This window comes from Drosophila albomicans, chromosome 3 (assembly GCF_009650485.2).
Source record: "Drosophila albomicans strain 15112-1751.03 chromosome 3, ASM965048v2, whole genome shotgun sequence".
NCBI lineage: Eukaryota > Metazoa > Arthropoda > Insecta > Diptera > Drosophilidae > Drosophila > Drosophila albomicans.
In genome coordinates, this window is record NC_047629.2 from 7,718,225 (window position 1) to 7,739,535 (window position 21,311).

General features: G+C 37.0%; 2 protein-coding genes across 2 annotated transcripts; one reads left to right on the forward strand and one right to left on the reverse strand.

Moving 5' to 3' along the window:
* The first annotated feature begins 1,722 nt into the window (after positions 1 to 1,722).
* LOC127565495 (uncharacterized) lies at positions 1,723 to 2,609 on the forward strand. The gene is made up of 2 exons (XM_052004233.1): positions 1,723 to 2,394; positions 2,462 to 2,609. The coding sequence occupies exons 1-2, from the start codon at positions 1,731 to 1,733 to the stop codon at positions 2,533 to 2,535; spliced, it is 738 nt and encodes a 245-aa protein (XP_051860193.1). The 5' UTR covers positions 1,723 to 1,730; the 3' UTR covers positions 2,536 to 2,609.
* LOC117570260 (gram-negative bacteria-binding protein 3) lies at positions 1,898 to 4,023 on the reverse strand. The gene is made up of 2 exons (XM_034251771.2): positions 3,408 to 4,023; positions 1,898 to 3,339 (listed from the first exon to the last, which is right to left on the reverse strand). The coding sequence occupies exons 1-2, from the start codon at positions 4,006 to 4,008 to the stop codon at positions 3,329 to 3,331; spliced, it is 612 nt and encodes a 203-aa protein (XP_034107662.2). The 5' UTR covers positions 4,009 to 4,023; the 3' UTR covers positions 1,898 to 3,328.
* Positions 4,024 to 21,311: the final 17,288 nt, after the last annotated feature.

Below are 21,311 nucleotides of genomic sequence, written 5' to 3' on the forward strand. Positions count from 1 at the left end.
TGAAAGGCACAAAACCTGGATTTCTTCTCAAATTAAAAGCAGAATTTAGCTGCTAATGGAAATGGACCATAAGGCCAGATTACTTACTTACGGGTATACAATATAATTAGCAGCCTGTAAGTTAACTGGATGCTCAGATACTTAAGCATGACAAGATATTACAGCTGCTAGTTCTATTATAAGTAATTCATTTAATAATGTAAAACATTTTAATTAGAATTGAAAATTTAATAATAACAAATACCAAGGCAGAACTTTTAGTTATCAGCACCTATAAAAAAAACTTCTAAGCACTTGCGGATAAAAAGCCAACGGATTTGTGACTTTTGTTGTGCTTTAACTAGCCAGGCAAAAAGTTTTATCAGCATTGGTTTGCCTCAAGTGAAAGTTAAATGGGCCAAAAGCAAGTTGTTGTTGCTGTTTTCTTTTTCCTTTTTTTTTTGTTTCGTGTTCAACTACAGTTGTTTACTTCTTTATTTGGTACCAGAGGCTGCTGCACAATTCAACTATCAGAAGTACCTGCCTGAATAGTTTTATGAGTGCTTTTTTTGTGTGCTTTATTTATTTTGTTCTTCCGTTCCTTTTTGTAATACCCTTGAAAAGTGTGTCGTAAATTTGAGTTTACTGTAAAAGTGTCTGCTTTTAAATTTATTGAATATTTTAAAAGAAGTGCACAGTGTCGATTATTATAACTTCAAATTATCTATCAATGTGCAATCGTATATCTCGAGTGCACAAAGCAGGGTAGCTTTTAGTCCGACATATACTCCAATCGAAGACACTTATTTGTTTTGGTTTGAGTCTTTGTACACTTTGAATGCATTGTGGTAATTTTGAAGCAGCCATTACTCGCACAGCATTTCACACGCATGCGGAGAGAACTTTTCAAAATGATTTATTCTGCCCGGATACTTACTTCGGGTATCTGTGACAAAGTGCTCCTTTGATTTATTGCACTTTGGAAAACAATGCAACGAGCTATGAGCTTGACATGTGCACAGTCCAAATTTGTTGATGGCACTCCAAAATTTAATATGTTCAAACACTTCTTTTTCAGACCGATTTTAACAGCTCTCCATCGACCTGAGTTCGATTATTTTGTTTTTCATATTTATCTGTTGGCGGAAGAGCGTAAATTTTACAATAAGGTAAATATTTCTTTTGTAGGGAATTCATATATTTGAATAACAACATTTGTTTGTACAATATGTAAACACTAATAGCTTGGATAAATACAAAGATTAATTTATTGATTGATTGCATTGTCTTATACTTAAAAGATATACAAATGAAAATGTTATTAGCAATCAATATGTAAATAAATTTCTTATGGGGTACTTATAAAACTTCTAGTTTTCTTTTTACACACTTTTCATTGTTGCATGCCGGTCAAAATTATTTGCAATTCTGCCAAACCTTTTATCGCCACAAATCGGATAAAAACGAGTTGCTTTTGATTAGATGCAGTATTTTTTTTTGGCATCTTTGAACGTAAGTCCGAAAGAGGGTATCCCAGCTTTGTTATTTGCTTACATCAGTAACTACTAATAACCTTGACCTATAAGTTTATAAAATAAATAAATTGCTGGAAACAATAATAATGTGGTGATATTACGGACCATTAGTTTCGGTCCACAGTTGATTATTTCTTTAAATTTCATTAGACGTATGAGAACATAAATATTGAAGAACTTTGCTTTGTCCAGATTAGTTTTTATCTCTTCGCCATCATGATGAGATTTATTTGTGTTTTGTTGGTGCTAATAGCGGTCTCTACGAGTGCACAACGCCCTTATGGAGAAGTATCAATTAAAGGAAACGCTGCATTTTGGGAAAGGCTCTTCGGATATATAGTTGGACTGTTTCTTGGAGTTGATGACGATTTTTTCAAAGAACGACAAAATAATTTAGATTCTAGCGTCGAACAACCTCGACCTAAGACTAAAGTATTTTCGACTCAAAACGATTTTCCTGACATTTTTACAAAACCTGAAAATGATGAATTTATCCTTTTTGAAAATGATCTTCCCTTGGAAAGACAACAAGTTCAAAACACGGCTGAACAAATCTACTCGATTTTAGACCTTTTCCCAAAAATTCTTCAACCAGGACGTGGAAAAATTCCAAATAATCAAATTGTGTTTTTTGAAAACAATCTTCCTGTGGACACGCTAGGACAACTCCCAAGATTCGATGGCAAATTTTCGATTCTAAATTTATTTCCTGACATTCTTAAATTAATTAATCCCGAGAAAACTGTAAATCATCAACTTGCTCCTGCTCTAGAACTTGATGAAATTCCAAAACAAAGCGAAGAACCTGAAGAGTATTTAACAAATAATGATAGAAATGATGTTGTGTATGATGATACTGCGAACGATTCTGAAGTCAATGGTAATTTTTTTTCTTGGTTATGAGTGATACCCAGAATTTGAGGAATACATTGAAAATCTTATTGCAGATGACGAAGAATCGGGTCCGGAATTAAATGATGTTGAAGCAAATGATGAAACCGAATTGGCGAACGCGACTTAAGATGAACAAAAATATTGAAATTTAACGATTTGAGTAAATCTTTATTATACGAAATTGGAAAGAGATGAGCAACTGATGTACGAATACTTGAATTTGCTTCGTGCAAATTTTTAAAATTTCTAATTTTGTTCAATCTTTTTAAAGATATTTAAATTAAACTGACTTGGTAATGATAATTTTTAATTCTAAAGCAATCTTTTTAATTATAGAAAATACTTATTTTTCGGTTTTCAGCAGAAAAATATAAAATTTAAAGTGACGCCATTAATGCTTCAGCTGTGTGCAACAACTTGATGACATAATTTTCTGACAGTTTCGTAGGTAAATATTTCTTTTGTAGGGAATTCATATATTTGAATAACAACATTTATTTGTACAATACTAATAGCTTGGATAAATGCAAAGATTAATTTATTGATTGATTGGATTGTCTTATGCTTAAAAGATGTACAAATGAATGAATTAACAATCAATATGTAAATAAATTTCTTATGGGGTACTTAGCAAAAATAAACTCCGTCCGAATTTCCAAGTTTTATAATCAAATCGTTTTTGTTGAAAGTCTATTATACTTTTTCATTGAATTTGTATTTTGCACATTGGCTAGAATTCAATGCCCTGCATTGTCTTAGCGTGTAGCTTTAATGAATTCTACGAAATCTACAGTAAATATCTGTAATCATTGTTTGCGTTTTAATAATAATTTACATTGAGAGCCATTTAGAAATGTTGGATTTCCATAAGATTTGATTTGCTTTAACGTGACTTATTATTAACAGACTTCAGGCAAAGTTCATGTGAATTCTATAAAAAGAAAATATTTATTGTTGGGTTGCCATTTATGACGATAGATTGCTTGCTGCCGTCCTTACTATATAGATTAATGCGATGACTATTTTCATGGTCAGCGTGTTCCACATTAATGCGTTGGCTATCGTCATTATCAGCTTTTCCCACTTCGATTCGCTTACTGGCTGCTTGATCTTTTTTACCGACATTTCCTACTCCACTTTCTGTTCGTCGTGCATTACCTTGATTAGCATCGCCCCCGTCAGATGTTTCTGTGCTTCGTTGACCTTTTGTTTCTTCACACACTTTGTATTCCAGATTGTAGTTGTGGTAGTCTAGACCATTGTATCTGACAGTTATCCAATAATAGAGTACATCACCTGGCTGCAGCTTCTGTAGCCGATTGCGATATGTCCACCGTCCGTTCCGAGAGCTAACAATGTCTGTGGCCCAAGTTTGATCGCTAAGATCATCCATTTCCTCATTGAGCTTGCCGTGAAAAGCGAACAGAGAGATGCCTGGTTCATCCGGGATCGAAACCTCAAATCCTCGAGGCGTGTTCACTTTTACAGTCGCGTTTGGTACATTGTAGGCATTGCTGCTGGCGACAGCCAGGCAAAAGATGAGTGCTAAATGCGGCCACATGAGTTGACGTGTTGCTTCCTTCAAAGTAACTGAATCCATCTGAGCATGACGTTATTGCTTTTGTAGCTTATCTTGGCTGGGTTTTTTTTCGGGGGGTTTTCGGGGATGGGAAAGCTGTGTTTTTCCCACTGCAATTGCAAGTCAGACAGTTGATTGCTTGGGGCTCTGGTGGCGGCGAATTGAGCGCCGTCCAAAAAGTATGCAGTCCAAAGCCATTTAAATAACTTGCACAAATACTTGCATAGCAATATTCTGTAGTCTGTTGCTTGCGCTCTCTTTGTTCTTGTTGCTTTTTTTGCTCAGTTGTTTTGCTCACTGTGAAACAGTTGCGGCAAGAGCTTAAAGCTTTAACTTATATGCTTCGCATATGGCAGGCAGTCAGAGAACCCCAGAAGGCGGGTGCCTGCGGTTTGTGAGTCGGTCCTTGGGCCGCTCTCTTTATGCCAGTTACCAGTTACTGGCATTGCCACAACAATCTATGGCATTGTTGCAGTCTCTTCTCTCTGGCATTCCGAGTAGCGAGCACACAAGAAGCAGCAAGACAACTGCGGTAGATACTTAAATAGTTACTGTTGTTAATGCTGTCAAGACCCTAGGAATGTTGAGTGTGCACTGTGTGCATATACATATGTACATACATATACGATAGTACATTCATATATAGAAGAAGCATGTTCAGTATGTACAATGTGCTCTGGGCCCTCAGCAGCTCTGCACACACCTCTGAGAAATGCCACAATTGTCTGTTAAGCAGTTGACTTGTGAAACGCATTTAACGACCTGACAACTTACATTTTGCTTGACAAAATAATAAACACATTTGGTGAATGTGACTTGTTTTAATAAGAGCATGTCATTAATGTCAGCATAAGTAAAATTAATTAATGTAAATTACAGAAATATTGAAGCAATTTAGAAGTGCACTTCAGATTTATAAACAAGCATAAATTCTGGGAAATTATAGAAGACAATTAATACAAAGAAAATCAATAGCGAAGAAAGAAATTGATAAATTTATATACTATGTATTTTATATTTTAAAATTATATTTTATTATATTTCAATATTAATAAATTTAATTTTTATTCTGGGAAATTCTAGAAAACAATTCATTCAAAGGTAACACATTGCCAGGAATATTTTAAAAATATGTTTATATTTGAATATTAATTAAATTAATTTTTATTCATTTGCATACTCTTTAGCTGAATAACAAATATTATTATTATATTTCGTTTTTTGTATAGATTTATTAAACAACTGAGTCAGCTTACAAAATTGTTTTATAGTATAGCAAATATATTATATTTAAGATGAACTATTCAGGCCAAACCTCAAGCTCATACATTTGATGAGAGAGGGGATGATCATTAAAATCAAAAAACTACGAAACTGCGTGCAGCTTAACAGTAGTAATAGCAGAAGGTGCGAAGGGGGGAGAAGGGGACGCTAACCTGATCACGTGAAGTGTATCATGAGAATATATATTACAAAGAAAAAGAAAACGACAACAATGCTTAACCTATCTTTTGAAAGTAAAATAATATTAATTTCAACTATAACAAAAGGGGTATAAATAACTTTCAATTTCCATCATCGCTGCAATTCATCAATGCGATAGAAATAATCATTTTAGTAGCTGGAAAATAGTTAAAGTGCTTTGTCAGCGGCCCAACCAGATGCTAGTTAATTTTTAATTGGTGTGCAGTTTGTCAAAAAGCAGAATGTGGCCCTAATGTGTGCTCCCTTCAATTGACCCAGTACGAATGCGGCATTAAAAGCAAAAAGGGAGATATTAGGGGCAATCGAATGAGTGTACTCCCAGACCCAGACCCAGACTCAGACCCTGAACCAAACCCCAACACGAACCGAGACCTAAACACAAACTCAAAACAAAGTCAAACCGCAGCAAACCGAAACTAAATAGCTAACCATTTATACAGGCGATCCATCTATCTATTCATTCGCTCATCCATCGTCAACTCAAACTCTGTCAATTTCTCTGGGCCAATGCTGACCCGCATTGCTGGCCATCTATCTCGATAGATGCTGCTGCTGCGCCCAAATGGCTGCCACGTTCTGCGCTTTGCGCTGATTTATAAGCTGCATGCCACTGACCACTTGATTGTCGCTTCGCTTCGACTCGCTCGCTCCTCGCTCTCTCACTCTCTCCCTCAATCTGTCGCACTCTGCGAGCGAGTGTATGTGTGTAATTTATTTACGTTAACACGCGCTGGGCAGCGCCTAAAACTATGCCACACCCAAAAGCACAGACGAGCGCAATTTTCATTTATTTTAAATGGCATAGAAAATTGCAAACTGACATTTTTCTGGCCAAATGACTCGTTTCGCTTCGGCTCCAAAAACACGATGCGATGTCTCTCACTTCTTGCATTCTCTCTGCCCTTTGGCTTTGTGCGACCAAACGGAAATTTGTGTAGTTTGTCCTGACCAGCTCTAGTTCCTTTTTTTGTTTTGTTTTTTTGGAAGTGGACTCTCCAATTTGAGCCCGGCATTAAATTCTAAACCGGCCCAGACTGATTACCATGAAATTACATTGTTTCGCACTTAAAAAGTGGAATCGGTAAACTGCAACACGTTGCACCATGTTGCCGAGTGTAAATGTGGCTTCTGTTTTTGCGTTTGGGTTCTTTCCCCTGCTCTGGCTTAATTAAGTGGCCTGTTTTGGCCTGGTTCGGCAAACCATTGTGCCTATTTTCATCCCCCCTCCGCCTGCCACATTGAATTTAATTGCTCGCATTTATTGTTAATTGATTTTATTTCTAGCAATTTACCAATTTCTGTTTTTTCTTTCGCACTTTTGCCATATTCCAGGTGATTGCAGTTTTATTTAGGCTTATTTTGATTCAGCGCAGCACCATTTTCCTAAATTGAATGAAATTGATTTCAATTTAATCGAATTTCCCAAATGCGCCACCGCTTAAAAATAAACCGACAACAAATTCCAAATCATTGACTTTGTCATATCAAATTAGTTGTTATTGTAAAAAAAACTATTTTTTTGAGCTGCTCCTAAAATTTTTTTTAATAAGAAATTATCTTATGCTTTTTGCTGAATTTTAAATGAATTTCTTAAAAGAAATTAGTGAAATAAGTTGAATAAACAAGCTATTAAAGATTAAAGCAATAAAATAAGTTAGCTTTGATATAATTTATTTTGTATAATCTCTTTGTGTACACAATTTAATATGAAGTCAAATTTAGATTAGAGAGAATTTGGTATATTTTGGAATGAAAATATTTTGTTGTAAATGAAGTTTACTTTCATAATTATTCAAATAGTAAAGTAAAATAAATATAAAAAAAGTTAAGTGTGCTCACAAAAATACTAAAAATATACAGACGACTTTTTTTGATTGATACAATATTTAAAATATACCATAGAGTGCAAAATATACCAGATTGTCAGCCAAAAGCAACTAAGACTATACAAAAGTATTTCTTAAATAATTTCTAAAATTTTTAGCTGATAGCAACCAAATTTTCAGGAATCAAACCTTCTAACCTATGGATAGCGGGTATAGAAAATAAATTACATTTAGTTGTTACTTTTTATTCATCAAATCAAAGTGATCGAAAAAGAAACAATAAATTCAATTACGTTAAATTGATTAAATAATGTGCGTATTTGTTTGACACACCTTGGGGCGGTGTGATGAAATGCATTTGACTTTATCTATAATTACACTTTCTACAATTTCCTTGTGCATAATCAATTTCAACGATGCATGGCAAGACAAACAGCTTGGCTATCTTTAACTTGCTATCCCCACACAGTTGGCTGGATGAGCTAAGCAAAGAACTATCCAATCAAGCCCAGTCCAAAGCAAAGTTCTCCTCCTTCCCTGAAGCCGAAACCACTTCACATGTCTTTGCTTTACGAGTACTATCCATGTATATGTTGTAGTCAGCATTGAGGCACGTGTTCAGTTGCTCAAACATGGTGACGGCCGCTCCATCTACCTTATTACACACCTAACATGCATAAATGTAGATGTGTGTGCGTGTGTGTGTGGATGTGTGTGTGTGTACCTAGAACTCGTATAGCGACGGCGCACATATTTAAAGAGCAAACGTTTATCTAAGTTGTACCGTTGCGGTTTCCGTTGACATTCAAATGCGGAAGCACCTGTCGCCCAGTGTCGACATCGGCATCGACATCGACATCGACATCGGCACACAGACCGAGACACCAAAGGACCATAAGACCATGAGACCATGCGACCAAGGACTCGAGACGACTACAACTAAGCCAACAGCATCAGCATCAGCAGCAGTAGCAGCAGCTACTTCCGATTTCGCACGCAGCTAGAAGAGCAGATACTTTGAGTTCGGAGACTTAGGCTGACTTTATATTGCGAGAGGTCCTACAAAAGTTATCAAAGTACACACATCAATTGAAAAGCATAGAAAAATAATTAAAATGAATCTGTACACTTTCTGAGACATCACTCACAGACATAAATAAAAATGATATAATTTTGGTTTTTTAATTAATCGATTTTTCCACTTACGATAAATTGTCTATGCGTTCATTATTTGGTTTACATTGAGACCGTTTGGCAAGATATGTTGAAGGTGCCACTTAAGTTAAAACAAGTAATGAAAGCAAAACAGTGTGGTATTTATTTTAAAATACATTAAATTAATATACCAGAAAAGTACTGAAATTACAGCAAAGGCTATATTTCTTATATTGGTATAGTACTACTTTAAAATATATCATGTAGTGCAAAATATACCAGATTGTCAACCAAAGAGACTATATATGATAAGTCCAGTACATGATAAGCATTTTTACCCATACAAAAGTTCTTTTTCTACAACTTCTAAAATTTTTATCCGATCGCAACCAAATTTTCAGTAATCATGAAAACTATAGCTTAAGAACTGGTGTGCCAACATTTAGATTTCAAATTTGATTAAAATGAATTTTATAACCTATTTTATGACTCAAACTGAACAGTACTCTATTTTCTATAAAATAATGGTACATTTTTACTTAACACTACTGCAAACTTATTGAACGAACCTCGCAACTCACTTGCGGGTGCGTGCGATTTGTCTTGACTGTCTCGCTGGCATTTGCCGGATACACACTTCGCCGGGCATGCATGACAAGTTTCTTGAGCAACTCCTTAGCCCACTCTCTCACACCTGAGTACTTGCGTCCCCCTCCTCTTTGCCCCAAGCACTTCCTCTATGAACTAGAGAGAGCATGTTGCCAGCTTGCGTAGTAACTTTTGAGTTTTCAAGTATCTGCGTCGTGGTTGTCGTCAACTTTAAATGGCTTCGCTTACACCTTGAGGATGTCATTGAACAAATTAATTACTTGACAAGATTACAACAGACCCAGAAACAGGAGGCAGCGGCGGGTTTAGCTTTAGAGCATCAGATGCTGCTCATTAGAATGCCGCATATTGTTGCCATCGTGAGCATCATGGCCATCATTACGAGTATCATCATTATACTGCGCTCCCAAGCCACCAAAAAGGCTCTTGCCGCATCGCATTTTCGATTGCCTGAGCACATTATTAATGCGCTTCTGATGCGTTTTTGGCCAAAGTATTCAACTATCTGTGTGTCTATGCCTGTGTGATGTTGTTGTTGTTTGTATGTGTGAGTTATGCGCCATGGTCACCCGCTGCTGTGGCGTGGCATGGGGCAGCAGCAGCAGCAGCACAGGAGGAGGAAGGGAAAACACAAATACAATGCAGCTAAATGGCCATACATTGGTCTCCACTCACTTGGTAGCTGCTGCTTCTCCTCCTGTAGCTGTTTTCCTGAGCTCCTACCGGAAATTGGAAAAGCGTTGGCTTATACTACAACACGTGACGAGTGGTGGGTGATGGAGGTGGTCCGTGGTCCTCCTGCTGGTGAGGTCCTGGCAGTTGCCTGGCAGCTTTATGCATGCACCGTTCATAAAGTGTGTGCTCGCCATTTTCCACTGGCCAAAAAGACTTTGCCATTGTTGTAACCAAAGGCATTGCTGCGCTATGATGCTGTGTTATGGACTGTCCGACTGTGTGTGTGTGTGTGGTGTACGGGGTGGAGAAGGGTAAGGGGAAAACACTCTCGATATACTGCACATGAGTCTTGGCAAAGCTGCTAATGGCTGCTGTTAAGCATCCATTGTAGCACTGTGCAAAGTATCTCTGTGTGTAGGCATGCACGAATATACACATACATACTTAACTTATATAGTATGTTGAATGTGCAGTAGCAGTCTGGTTAATGTACTTAGCATAGTGTTTCCTCCTCCTCCTCCTCCTCCTCATTGTGCTCCGCTGCTGAAGGTGGGATAAATGCTAATAGTTTTGTAGTGTGCATTCCATTAACTTCGAGTGAACTCTGTCTGCTAAAATGCCATAAACACGGCATCAACACCAAAGTATCCACGATAAACTTATTGAATATGACTTTTAGTGTAGTATATTAGAAATTAGATACATAATGTTTTTCCACATGAAATTTGTTCAAAGACCCATTGATAAAAGCCGTTGAGGTGGTAACTTGTCGATAGACCCTATCGGTATCGGTTGACATTAGCTATCGGTATCATACGTCGTCAGAAGTCATCAGTCGTAAAAAGTATAATAGAAGCAGCAGGAGCAGCAGCGGTCAGTCATAAAGTAAACAGTTAGTAGTAGTGATGAAAGCAGTATTGTTTAAGTTTAATCAAAGTGTATTATATAAATCTCTTAAATCTCTTAAATATCTATAAAATAAAATCAATGGTTATCTCTATAAACAACATTACATAAATGTATGCAATCGGCAAAATAAGCCATCTCTGGCAAAAAAGTATATTTAATTTATTGCTATGTCTAATCGATTGTCAGCTTATTATTTAAAAATTGTCCAGATATTTTATAAATTTGGGATTGCAATTTCTTTTTAAATTTGTTTAGTTTGTATCTTTGAGATAACATTGAAATTCTTATATTTCGCTTAACAATATTTATTTAGTTTCAGGATATTTAATATCAAGGTCTCAACAAGGTTCTTAAATCAGATTTCCATATTTAATGTCTACATATAGGTGAGCTGTAGATTCCAAAATTTTAGACACCTGCTGAACTACATCCTCTAGGATGTCATTATAAGATTGTGGTCGATGATATATCATAGACAAAATACAATAACGTATCCAAAAAATTTGTCAAGGCCATTAAAACCTTTATCTTTACCATAAATCAAACGCTCGATCTTAGAAGATCTGGATTTTACTGGTGAAAATCCCTTTAAGACTTAACGAAAGAGTAGATTCATTATATGCACTCCGTTGCACTAAATTATAATCGATATATAAATTCATTTAGAACCCACAAGTTTTTAAAGTCTAAAACTTATCCAATTTGAGCTAATACATATATTGTGAAAATATATTACAACAAAATATCAGTCAGTCTGAAAGCCAGTAGTTGAAAATGAATCGCAACAAAAAGAAGATAAATCATAGAAAACTGGTTGGTTATAAAATAAAAACATTTTATAGCTAGACTACCTAACTTATTAAAGATAAGATACGATAACCGTATATTTAACAATACACGCCTTAAAAAAAGCAGTGCCAAATTTATAAATTATTATATTATATTTTGCGACATTTTAAATCGTAATTAGAACATACCATAACTTGAAGGAAGTTACGAGACTTTATACTCTAAATTTAAGCATAAGTATTTGGGTTTTAAAGTAGGGGTAGAAATTTAGATGTGCTAAAGAGTAATGTATTATAATTTCAAAAGAAATGTAGATCTTTAATCTGAAACCATTTGGTTGTAATCGTTGTGTTGCGAAATTGGCAAAAATGTTTACAAAATTAACATCTCAAAAGAAATGTTTGATGGGAATGCAGCCAAAAAGTATGCTACAAAATAAATCGTGTGTGTGTGTGGCCTGTGGTTTTATTTTCAACTTTTATGCAGCATACAAGCCAAATCAGTCACTTTGATGCATGCGGCAGTTGAGCATAATACACAAAATAACCACAGGCAGATCGAGAGAGAGTGAGAGTGAGTAAGAGAGAGCCCAATACTTGACCATCTATGTGTACAATATATGTGTTTACATGCATGTAGATTACACACTCAAACCTCAGCTGGCTTTCCATTTGGTTATTTTACAAATACGTAATTTTGTTTAGCGTAATTGCGGTTGCAATTGAAACCGGCCCTTGATTGGAGAGCACAATAGGCCAAACTGACACATGTACATGCACTCTCATACAGTGAAGCAAATAAATGTTGCAAATTTGATATTTACGTTTTAATGAAGGCTTTCATGTTTGGCGTCATTGATGAGGCTGGCGTTTCATATCAAATTGTACAACTCTCGATTGCATACGAAATGAGATTTTGGCTTACAATTAATGCCCAGCTCTGCAGTCAGCTTGGCCTGGGTCAACTTAATAACGTCGAAACCAACTGCAGCTGATGTTGCAGCGGCAGCGGCAGCGGCAGCCGGAGCAAGAGCCAGAGCGAAAGCCAAAGGCAAAGTTCGTTGGCATTTTTTCCCAATAAAGCTACAATGTAAACAATCAGTATGCAACATCGACTTCACACGCGATAAAAAAAAACTTCACTATCACACACATACACAGCGAGAAGGACAAGTTAATAAAAGTTCGCGACATGAAAGGCGGATTCAAAAGTGACTTATACACTACAAGAGCGTATTATTACGCAAAGTGATAAATTTATTTAAAAAGCTGCATATGCCCTCGAAGTCTGGACAACAATACGTATGATCAATAATGCAAATATGCACTTAAAGTAGTAAGCCTGCATGGCCAACATGATTATATCAATTTATGATGGGAATATTTACGCAAAGTAAAGGTAAATCTGTATTTATAACAAATCTGAAAAAAGTGCAATCTTAAGCGAATGGATCCAGTATAAATAAGTTAATTTTAATGAATTTAAGTGAATGTCGATTGCAAGAATCGAAATTTCTTGCTGATTGTTTTTGTTCGAATTCCGTTCTTTAACGAATTCTCTATGCCAAGTTAAGCCAAACAACAAGTGGGCTTTCCATTCCTGATGTGCTTAGCTGACAATCCGCTTTCCGGTCTAACCATTCATTTCTTTTCATTTCTCTTCTCGTGTCTTCTATTCTATTTTAGCTCCAATGTGTGGCGCCACCTATTGGTCATTCGTTTGACAGCTCACTTAATTAAATTCCATTGGACACCTTCTTGAACGTTGGCATTTGGCTGTTGCCATTTTTATTTTGCAATTGCCTTCTGCCTAACTTTTAACTTTTTGAGGCTTTCCCACAGACTGCTTAGCTTGTTCCGCTTGTCTATTTCAATCTCTCTTTCTCTTTCTCTCTTCTGCTGTCACTATCTGCTATACTATATATATTTTTCGCATTCTATCTGTGTCTGCATCTTTCTGGTTTCGTTGGTAATTTACGCTTCACATGGTCAAGGTGTGATAAAAATGCTTCTGTTGTTGTTGCTGTTGTTTTCACGGCATTTTCTTGACATTATATTATACCTGCCGCACACATGTAGGGTGGATGGGTAGTATAGAAAAGTGGTAAAGAGAAAATGCGTGTAACAAGTAAAAGAAAGCATCACAAACCTATTTAAGCATATATATTCTTTATCGATCACTAGTCACTTTGGCTCATCTCATTGCAATACGGAATTGTGTTAGTTATTTAAATAAAATTATAACAATAACTCTTAATTAGAATTAAGAGAAGAGAGGATATAAGATGAACGATATCAGCGATAATAATAGATAGCGCAAGATTTATTATGTTTGCAACTCTTTTAGAATTAAGCATATATATTCTTGACCTTTCTTCTTAAAGAGAATATACTATATTTTTACTTTTATTTGTTAAAAGATAAAAATGAAACATTTTAAAGAATATAATAATAGCTTATGAAACAATATTTATTATATTTGCAACTATTTTGAAATTTGACAATGCAAATCAAATACACATAAATAATACGTACATACAAATCAGTAACATTAAGGTTTTAATTAACGCTAGCAAAGCAGATCACATATTTTTGTGTTATCGTAATCTGTTTGTTAATCCTAACCAGTATTTCATAGTGGAGACCTTTCGCCTGTAGCTTTCTTACTTCTTTTTTGTTTGTTTTATTCTGGTTTCGAAAGTTGAAACATAGGTGGCGTTGTGTGCTGGACTAAGCTGCTTAGCTGCCGGGTCTATGCGGTTACCCTCCGCTCTGTCGAGTATGTGCTCGCCCTGACAGTGATTGGTGTTTGTGTCAGGGGATTTATTTATCTTTTAAAAGTATTTATTGCTTCACGTTAAAGTCGCGTAAAGGCAGAAAAAAAGTGGAATTTGGCGAAGAGGCGCTGCTTAAAGCAAAAACTGCTTCATTTGGCACGCAGCTCTTCGACCTAATCCAAATGCAAAATGTGGTAGTATCAAAGAATCACTACTATTTTTGGCCTACGACTATCATACATCTTCACTTTTCATTTGCTTAGCCTTCTCAGCATCCTGGTCATTTGACACTTTCACTTTACGAGCCATACAATTTATTTCACTTTTATCTTACATCAAGACATATTGATTTTTCTCTTTGTCCACACCGAAAAGAGAAAAATTGCCCCAAACCTCAACCCTATTGCCGGCGATTATCTAGGCAACAAGCAACAAAAAAGTAAAGTTTTTTTTTTTGGGCCTCCGCTTTGGGGATTAGCTTGGATGAAAACATCATGGGGACCATTGTCCTCTACATGCACATTTGATGTGCCCCTCACAAATACTAATCAAAGTTGATTGATTACATGAACTCATAAAGCTTAAGAGCCGAGAGTTCTGTATGACCTTTACTACTACATTTTGTTGCAAGGACACTTTTAATAACTTTTTCTCACAAATTAAACTTGTCATTCGACAATTTGATAATTAGTCTACAAAAATATTTCAATTAATCGACATAATGGAAAGGTAGCAGACAGTCTATGGAAAATTGTTTTAATTCGATTAAATTAAGCACCTTTGACATGGGCTGTTAGGCACACGATGCGTATGCTTAATATTTATCTAAATGTGCCTGGCATTTCTTTAGTCGATAAATGTACGTTTATGCTTCATGATGCGTATTTGCATTTAACATGGCAAATATAGTACAGAAGAAAAACTCAATATAAATCTGTAGATGGCAAAAACAGATTTGAGTTTTAAGTACCAAATACTTTTGGGGGTAATGTGCACTCGTTTCCAGCGGGTTTAGAAACACATTTGGGAGCCAAAGTGAAAGTCAATTTGCATGCAAATCTCGGCCAAGTTGTTCGAAAAGTAAAGTAAAATAAAATCAACTAAATCATGTTGAAGTGCATGTCTAAACAATAAAAGCCACATTAAAATGAAATTCAATAAAACAAGAAGACGACGAAGCGGTCAAGCAGGAGACGGAAGCGCACTTGACCTGAAAACTCATTGCAATCAAAATAGGAAGCGACTGCTGATGAACATGATGAGCACAATGATGATAATGACCATGCTGATGATGTTGCAGATAGGCCAAATGGCTGTGCAACATAAACAGGCGGCTTTAGATTGGGCATCTTAGCAGTGGGGTGGTGGAAAAGAGAGTGAGTAAGAGAGGGGGTTGTATCCATGAGCATGTTACCGAGCCGCTTCTCAAGCTGCCTCTGAGTGACAAACTAATTTCATTACCAGCAGCTGGCACAGACATTTGCTGCTGTTGTTGGAGCTGCTGCTGCTGCTGCTGCCGCCAGTGAAATCCGGTCATAATGCTTGTAATAATAATCAACAGCATGAGCCTGGGATAGCGAACGAATGTCACTGGACTGAAGCGAACGAAACGAAACGAAACGAATGGACCAAACATGCCCACAGATGATAAGTAGCATGGACACATGCAGCGACTGGACTCGGAATGGGAAAGGGAATTGGAATTGGACTATGGAATGGCAGAGAGTGGTAGAGTGAAGCAATTGCCATGGCAAAAATAGAACAATTACACTAAAAATAAAAACAAAAGCCAGATAAGTGGGCCACATAGACACACACACACACACACACATACGAACACGAAGCACACAAAAAGTGGGCGGATTGGCTGGAGTGTTGGGCGTGGCAAGCTGTGTGTAATATGTGCACAAATTGAAAATAAAGTTTTGTAACAAAATGTCGCACCGGAAATGAAACTCACAGCATGAAGCCGGGAGCAGAGTGTGTAGCCAAGCGTATAAACTGGGTGTATAGAGAGGCAGCCACAGACACAGACACAGACATATAGAGACACAGAGACACAGTCGCAGAGCAATAGGGGCGTGGCAATGCACAGTATTGTTTGCCACTATCAAAACGAACAGAGCGAAGGCTGGGCGCCTTAGTCTAGGCGCAGTCTGCGCCAGTTGAGCCTTGCCATAATAAAAGATGACATTTTATAGCAGTCACAGCCAAGTCAGAACATGCCAGCAATGGCAAAAGCGGGCCGTCGTTTGGTGCGGGGCATCGGGTTTTAACCTAAGCAGCTCCGGAGAGAGAAAGACACAGCTGCTGCACAAAAGTACATAAACCTAGAAATGTCATGTTTATTTTCATTTCATAAGGAAATTGTCTGTCTATAGTTTTGGCTTTCCAAAGCATCCAACTTCTCCTCACCTCACTTCCCCATGGTATACATAGGCTCCATGTCGTCGTCCCTGGCACCTTTAACATTTGGCTAATAAGCACGGCTGCAAAAGGAAGGCACTTAGCCAGGTTATATCTGGTTTCGGAACATTGTCAACCAAGCACGTGGTGCTGCACATTATTTTTTACGGCCACGATAAACCCAGGTACTTGAGCGATTTATTGCCTAACTGAAATTTATAGCACATAATTAGCATATGAAAATTGTCAAGTGTCGTTTGGTTTGTGCTTTATTCACATACACACACTTAAATTGGTTATGTGTGAGTGGCATAATTATAATTGAATTGAAGCTGCATGTTGTAATCAAATGATTTATTTTTAGTATTATTTCATTTCAATACATTTATCACAATTTCAAAAAAATTCAAAATAATTGAAATTGCATTAATATTCACTTTATATACCCGTTACTTTTAAGTCAGAAGGGTATTATAGCTAATGAAAATGTATATAATAGGCCACAATATATATTACTTATCAGTATTATCAGCAGAGATGTTATAGATTGACTGTCGGGATGATCGAACGACTTTATTATAGAGATCATAACTTTATTATAGAGATTAACATGATTTTATTTTTAGTTGAATTCAAATTTTGTGTACCTCAGTTGCTTTAGTTAAGTTCTAAATGGCAATTTGATCGCAATTTATAATAATTATTGTTAGGACACTTTAAATAAGTTTTTGTTTTTATTAAACATGGGTGCAGGTATCTCACAAGCAAACACATCATAACAATCTCTCATTTTTTACTTTATAATATACAATGAAGCAATAAAATAATATGTATGAAGCGTATGTATGTATTGAATCTAAATTTAATTAATTTTTATTATAGCTTCAAAAGTTAATTGTTAGATGTTATTCAATTTATGAGAACCACATTTTATACAAGCTACCTGTAGGGTAGAAAGGTACTTACAACTTTGTGGCTCCAGAAATAAAATGTATCAGGCAGAAGTAGGCATCTCGTATGAACACCTATACTAGAAGAGATGCAATATTTTCAGTATTTTTGTGGTATATTAATATGGTATATTTTTGCTTCTGTTAAAAGTGGGTTGCTGGTATCTGTAGTTTTGAACCTTATTAAGGTCTGTATATCATATCTTTCCCATTTCAGAGACTGCAATTCTCACCTAACATTTAAAGCGCGATGATGAAAAACTAATTTAATCATTGCAATGCATAATTATTCTTGTTTGTATGGAAAAAATCATATGCAGTTTATGAAAAAAACTTTATCATAATAATAAATAAATACGAAAAATTGGGGATATTCTAATGGAAGCTATTTTTAAAAATGGTTGTATAGTGCCAATTGAATTCTGGGAGATATTGTTACTTGAGCTTGAGCTTGAGCATTGCTTACATGTAGAAACAGAATGCATAAAATTCCGTTGTTTTCACAGGCCTAACTTTTGTTGGCCTTCCAGTTGAACATAATGAGCAAAAGACTGAAATTATCTATTAAGTATTCCAAGAGCTGGCGCCATTTCGTCCACTTCAAAAATTTTAATGTGCTACTTAGTAGCAACACTTTAGTCAGAGCGAAACAAACAATCAAGCATGCTCGACACCCACACAACCGTGTATTCAACTTCCCCGCACCCGTCTGCAGTTCCGTGAAGCCATAGATCCAGCACAGACTCGACCGAATAACCACTCATCTAATCACATCGTTATCGTCATCAACAATTTCGCACTGTCATTGCCGAACAATGGCCGTGGCAGGCGACAGTTGCCTCATCGGTGGCTCAACGTCCTGCATTCTAGCCATGGCCAGGCTATGGCTATGGCTTTGGCTATGGCTTTGGCTCTGTCGCTGGCTCTAGCTGTGGCACTGGCTAACCGTTTAATCATTTTGTCACGCGTTGGTCAAACAGCAAACAAAAACGCGACCCGGCCGCTTGTCGCGTGCTCACAAAGGTGAAGCTAGCCGGCAGCCGGCGCTGTGAATGAAAATGGGTTGTCACGGGTTTCAAAAAATGGGTTGAGCGCCGGCAAACCCGGCAGACCGATAACCCGTTGGCCTAACAGCTTCCCGGCTTGGTTGTCAGGTTGCCAAGCTGTTAAATTTTAGCATATGTCATAAAGGCTTAGCCATGATTTATACTTAAACATACTACGTACCACAAACTATACTATATACATATATAGTGCTGATATCTGGACGTCAAATTTCTGGCGATACTTTGCTAATAAAACGAATTAAGGCCGCAGCAACACAGGCTTGGGGCTGAAAGCAAAACAAATGCGAAACTAAACGATTTACGAAGCGGCAGCGACAAAGACAAGTTGACTGGAACGAGCTGAAGTTACTGCGAGTATCTACCAGGGATTCGATGCAAGTTCACATTACTCACTCTCCCTGGTATGTCCATATATCTTCATTCTGAGTTTGTCAATGAGAGGACGCGATGCCATGCGATGCGATGCGATGCGCTGCGATGTGACTCGACTGCTGTTGTGCTGCTCAGCTGTGCACAAATTTACTTGTGTATAAATATTTATATATTGAAATGCAATGCGAATCGATGATCAGCGCCAGAAGGCGACAGCAACAGCAATAGCAGAAGCAAAAGCACAAGCATTCCACTCTTTTTCTCTTTAACCCTCGTCACCCATTTTTGAATCTCATTCCCATTCCTATACAAAAACACAAAGTCTTTCAGACTGCGGGCCAATGTGCCGCAATGCAATCGAGCTGCACGAAATTGAATTTGCTGCAAGTTGCTGCCGCTTAGCCTGTCTATGCTTCGAGGGTAGCTCATAATGTAATCTTAACTCATTAAATCAAAAGGATTGTACTTTTTATAATTTCTTTATTCTGTTTACAAATTGTGCAAGTTATAACTTTTATTGAATAATTAAAAGGAATAATTGATTTGGAAAAATCAAGAACACATCAAAACCAGTTAATGAAAGCAATATTAAATTCAAAACATTGGGAAATTAAGTAGATTTAGTTTAAATTTAATACAAGTTTATAATTTTATATTTTTGCAGTTGTAAGAGTTTGGTAAGCGACTCAAAATAAACTTGAACTAATTGAAGAGCATGGGAATTAGAATGAATTGATTCAAATTATATAATTGTAATTGGTACTAAAACTATTTGCCGATAATATACTAGATAACTATTAATATACCAATAGTTATTTAGTATATTATCGGCAAATAGTTTTAGTTATATAGTAGTATACTTAAATGATATAAATTTAATCACTCAAATCATCAAATTATATTCGCTGCCTAGAGAGTTAAAGATAGGTGCTTTTGAAAAAGACTTTATTTAAAAGTTCACTTAATTTTTATTCACCTGTTGTGGCCATAATGGCATATAATCTTAGAGCTGCACTCGCAAAAATGGCGCCACAACTGTGTGGCAGCATCAGCATCAGCTTCTGTTTCAACTTTTCTTGTTGTTGTTTGTCGAAATTCAACATGCGAAAATGCGATTTGAGCTCATCGCTCGCTGTGTCTCAGTCTCGATTTCTACTTGTATCTCCATCTCTATCCATGTATCTGCATTTGCAGCGGCAACATCATCGGTAAATGCGATGGCAACTGCATTTGTGTGTCTGTCTGTCCGTCTCTCCCTGAATCTGTATCTGTATCTGTCTCTGTCTCTATCTATTGGATTCGAACTGGCACTCGCTGCGTGTTGTCGTTTGTCGTTAGTCGTTTGTCGCTTGTCGGTTGTCTTGCATTGCATTTTGGGGGCTTTAGCTGTGACAAATCTTTATGCAATGTTGCATGTCGTCTGATTTTGCCATGATGACATGCTGATGGCATAAGCAGGGACAGCAAAAGGAAACACAGGCCTGCCTGCCCGCCAGCCCAGTCCTCAGTCCCCAGTCTCCAGTCTCTAGTCTGTGCGTCCGCCTCTATGTCTACATGTCGCCGTATCTCAGTCTCAGTCTCTCAGTGATTTGCTCACTGAAGTGTTAAGCACAAAAATTGGTAATGGCACTGGCTGGCTCCTAAGTAGTAGCTGCTCTAGCTGCTCTTTCTTACTTTAGTCCGTTCTATTTTTTTACTTTTGGCAATCATTGCGCAGGTTTCTCGTGGTTTGATTTGGCAATGCATTGAAGCTTGGCTATCCTGTCATCGCATGAATCGAAGTGAGTTGTAAAACGTAAGTACATGCAATTGCTGAAATTACAACATTCACGAAGTTATTTGAGAAGGAAAAAGGTAACCAGAGTTAAACATATCCCTTGAATTTAACGTTTTTTAAATTGAGAAGATCTTTAATGCTCCATGAAGATTTTGTCACTTTGTCGGGTCCCTCGCAAAAGGGGACAATTGCATACTTTTTTAGGCCGGGCTAATTGTAGCACAAGCCAAGGCGCAGGCACGCGCCAACTGCAACTTTTTGTGGCACTTGAACCATTTTCCATGTGCTCGAAACTTTGGCAATAAAATTTGTTTCAAATTGCTTTTGAAACAGCGTTTGGCTGTCGAATGCTGCAAAGAGAGTCCGGGGATAGCAATAGAAATTGGGTAATTGGATGCTCCCATTCAGTTATATACTACACTCTTACTCTATATAGTTTGAAAGTTGTCATCGGGAAACAGTACGGGGAATGGGATCGGAGCAAAGTGCACCCCGGAGGGGCATTAGGGCCTCTGGTAAATAAATATC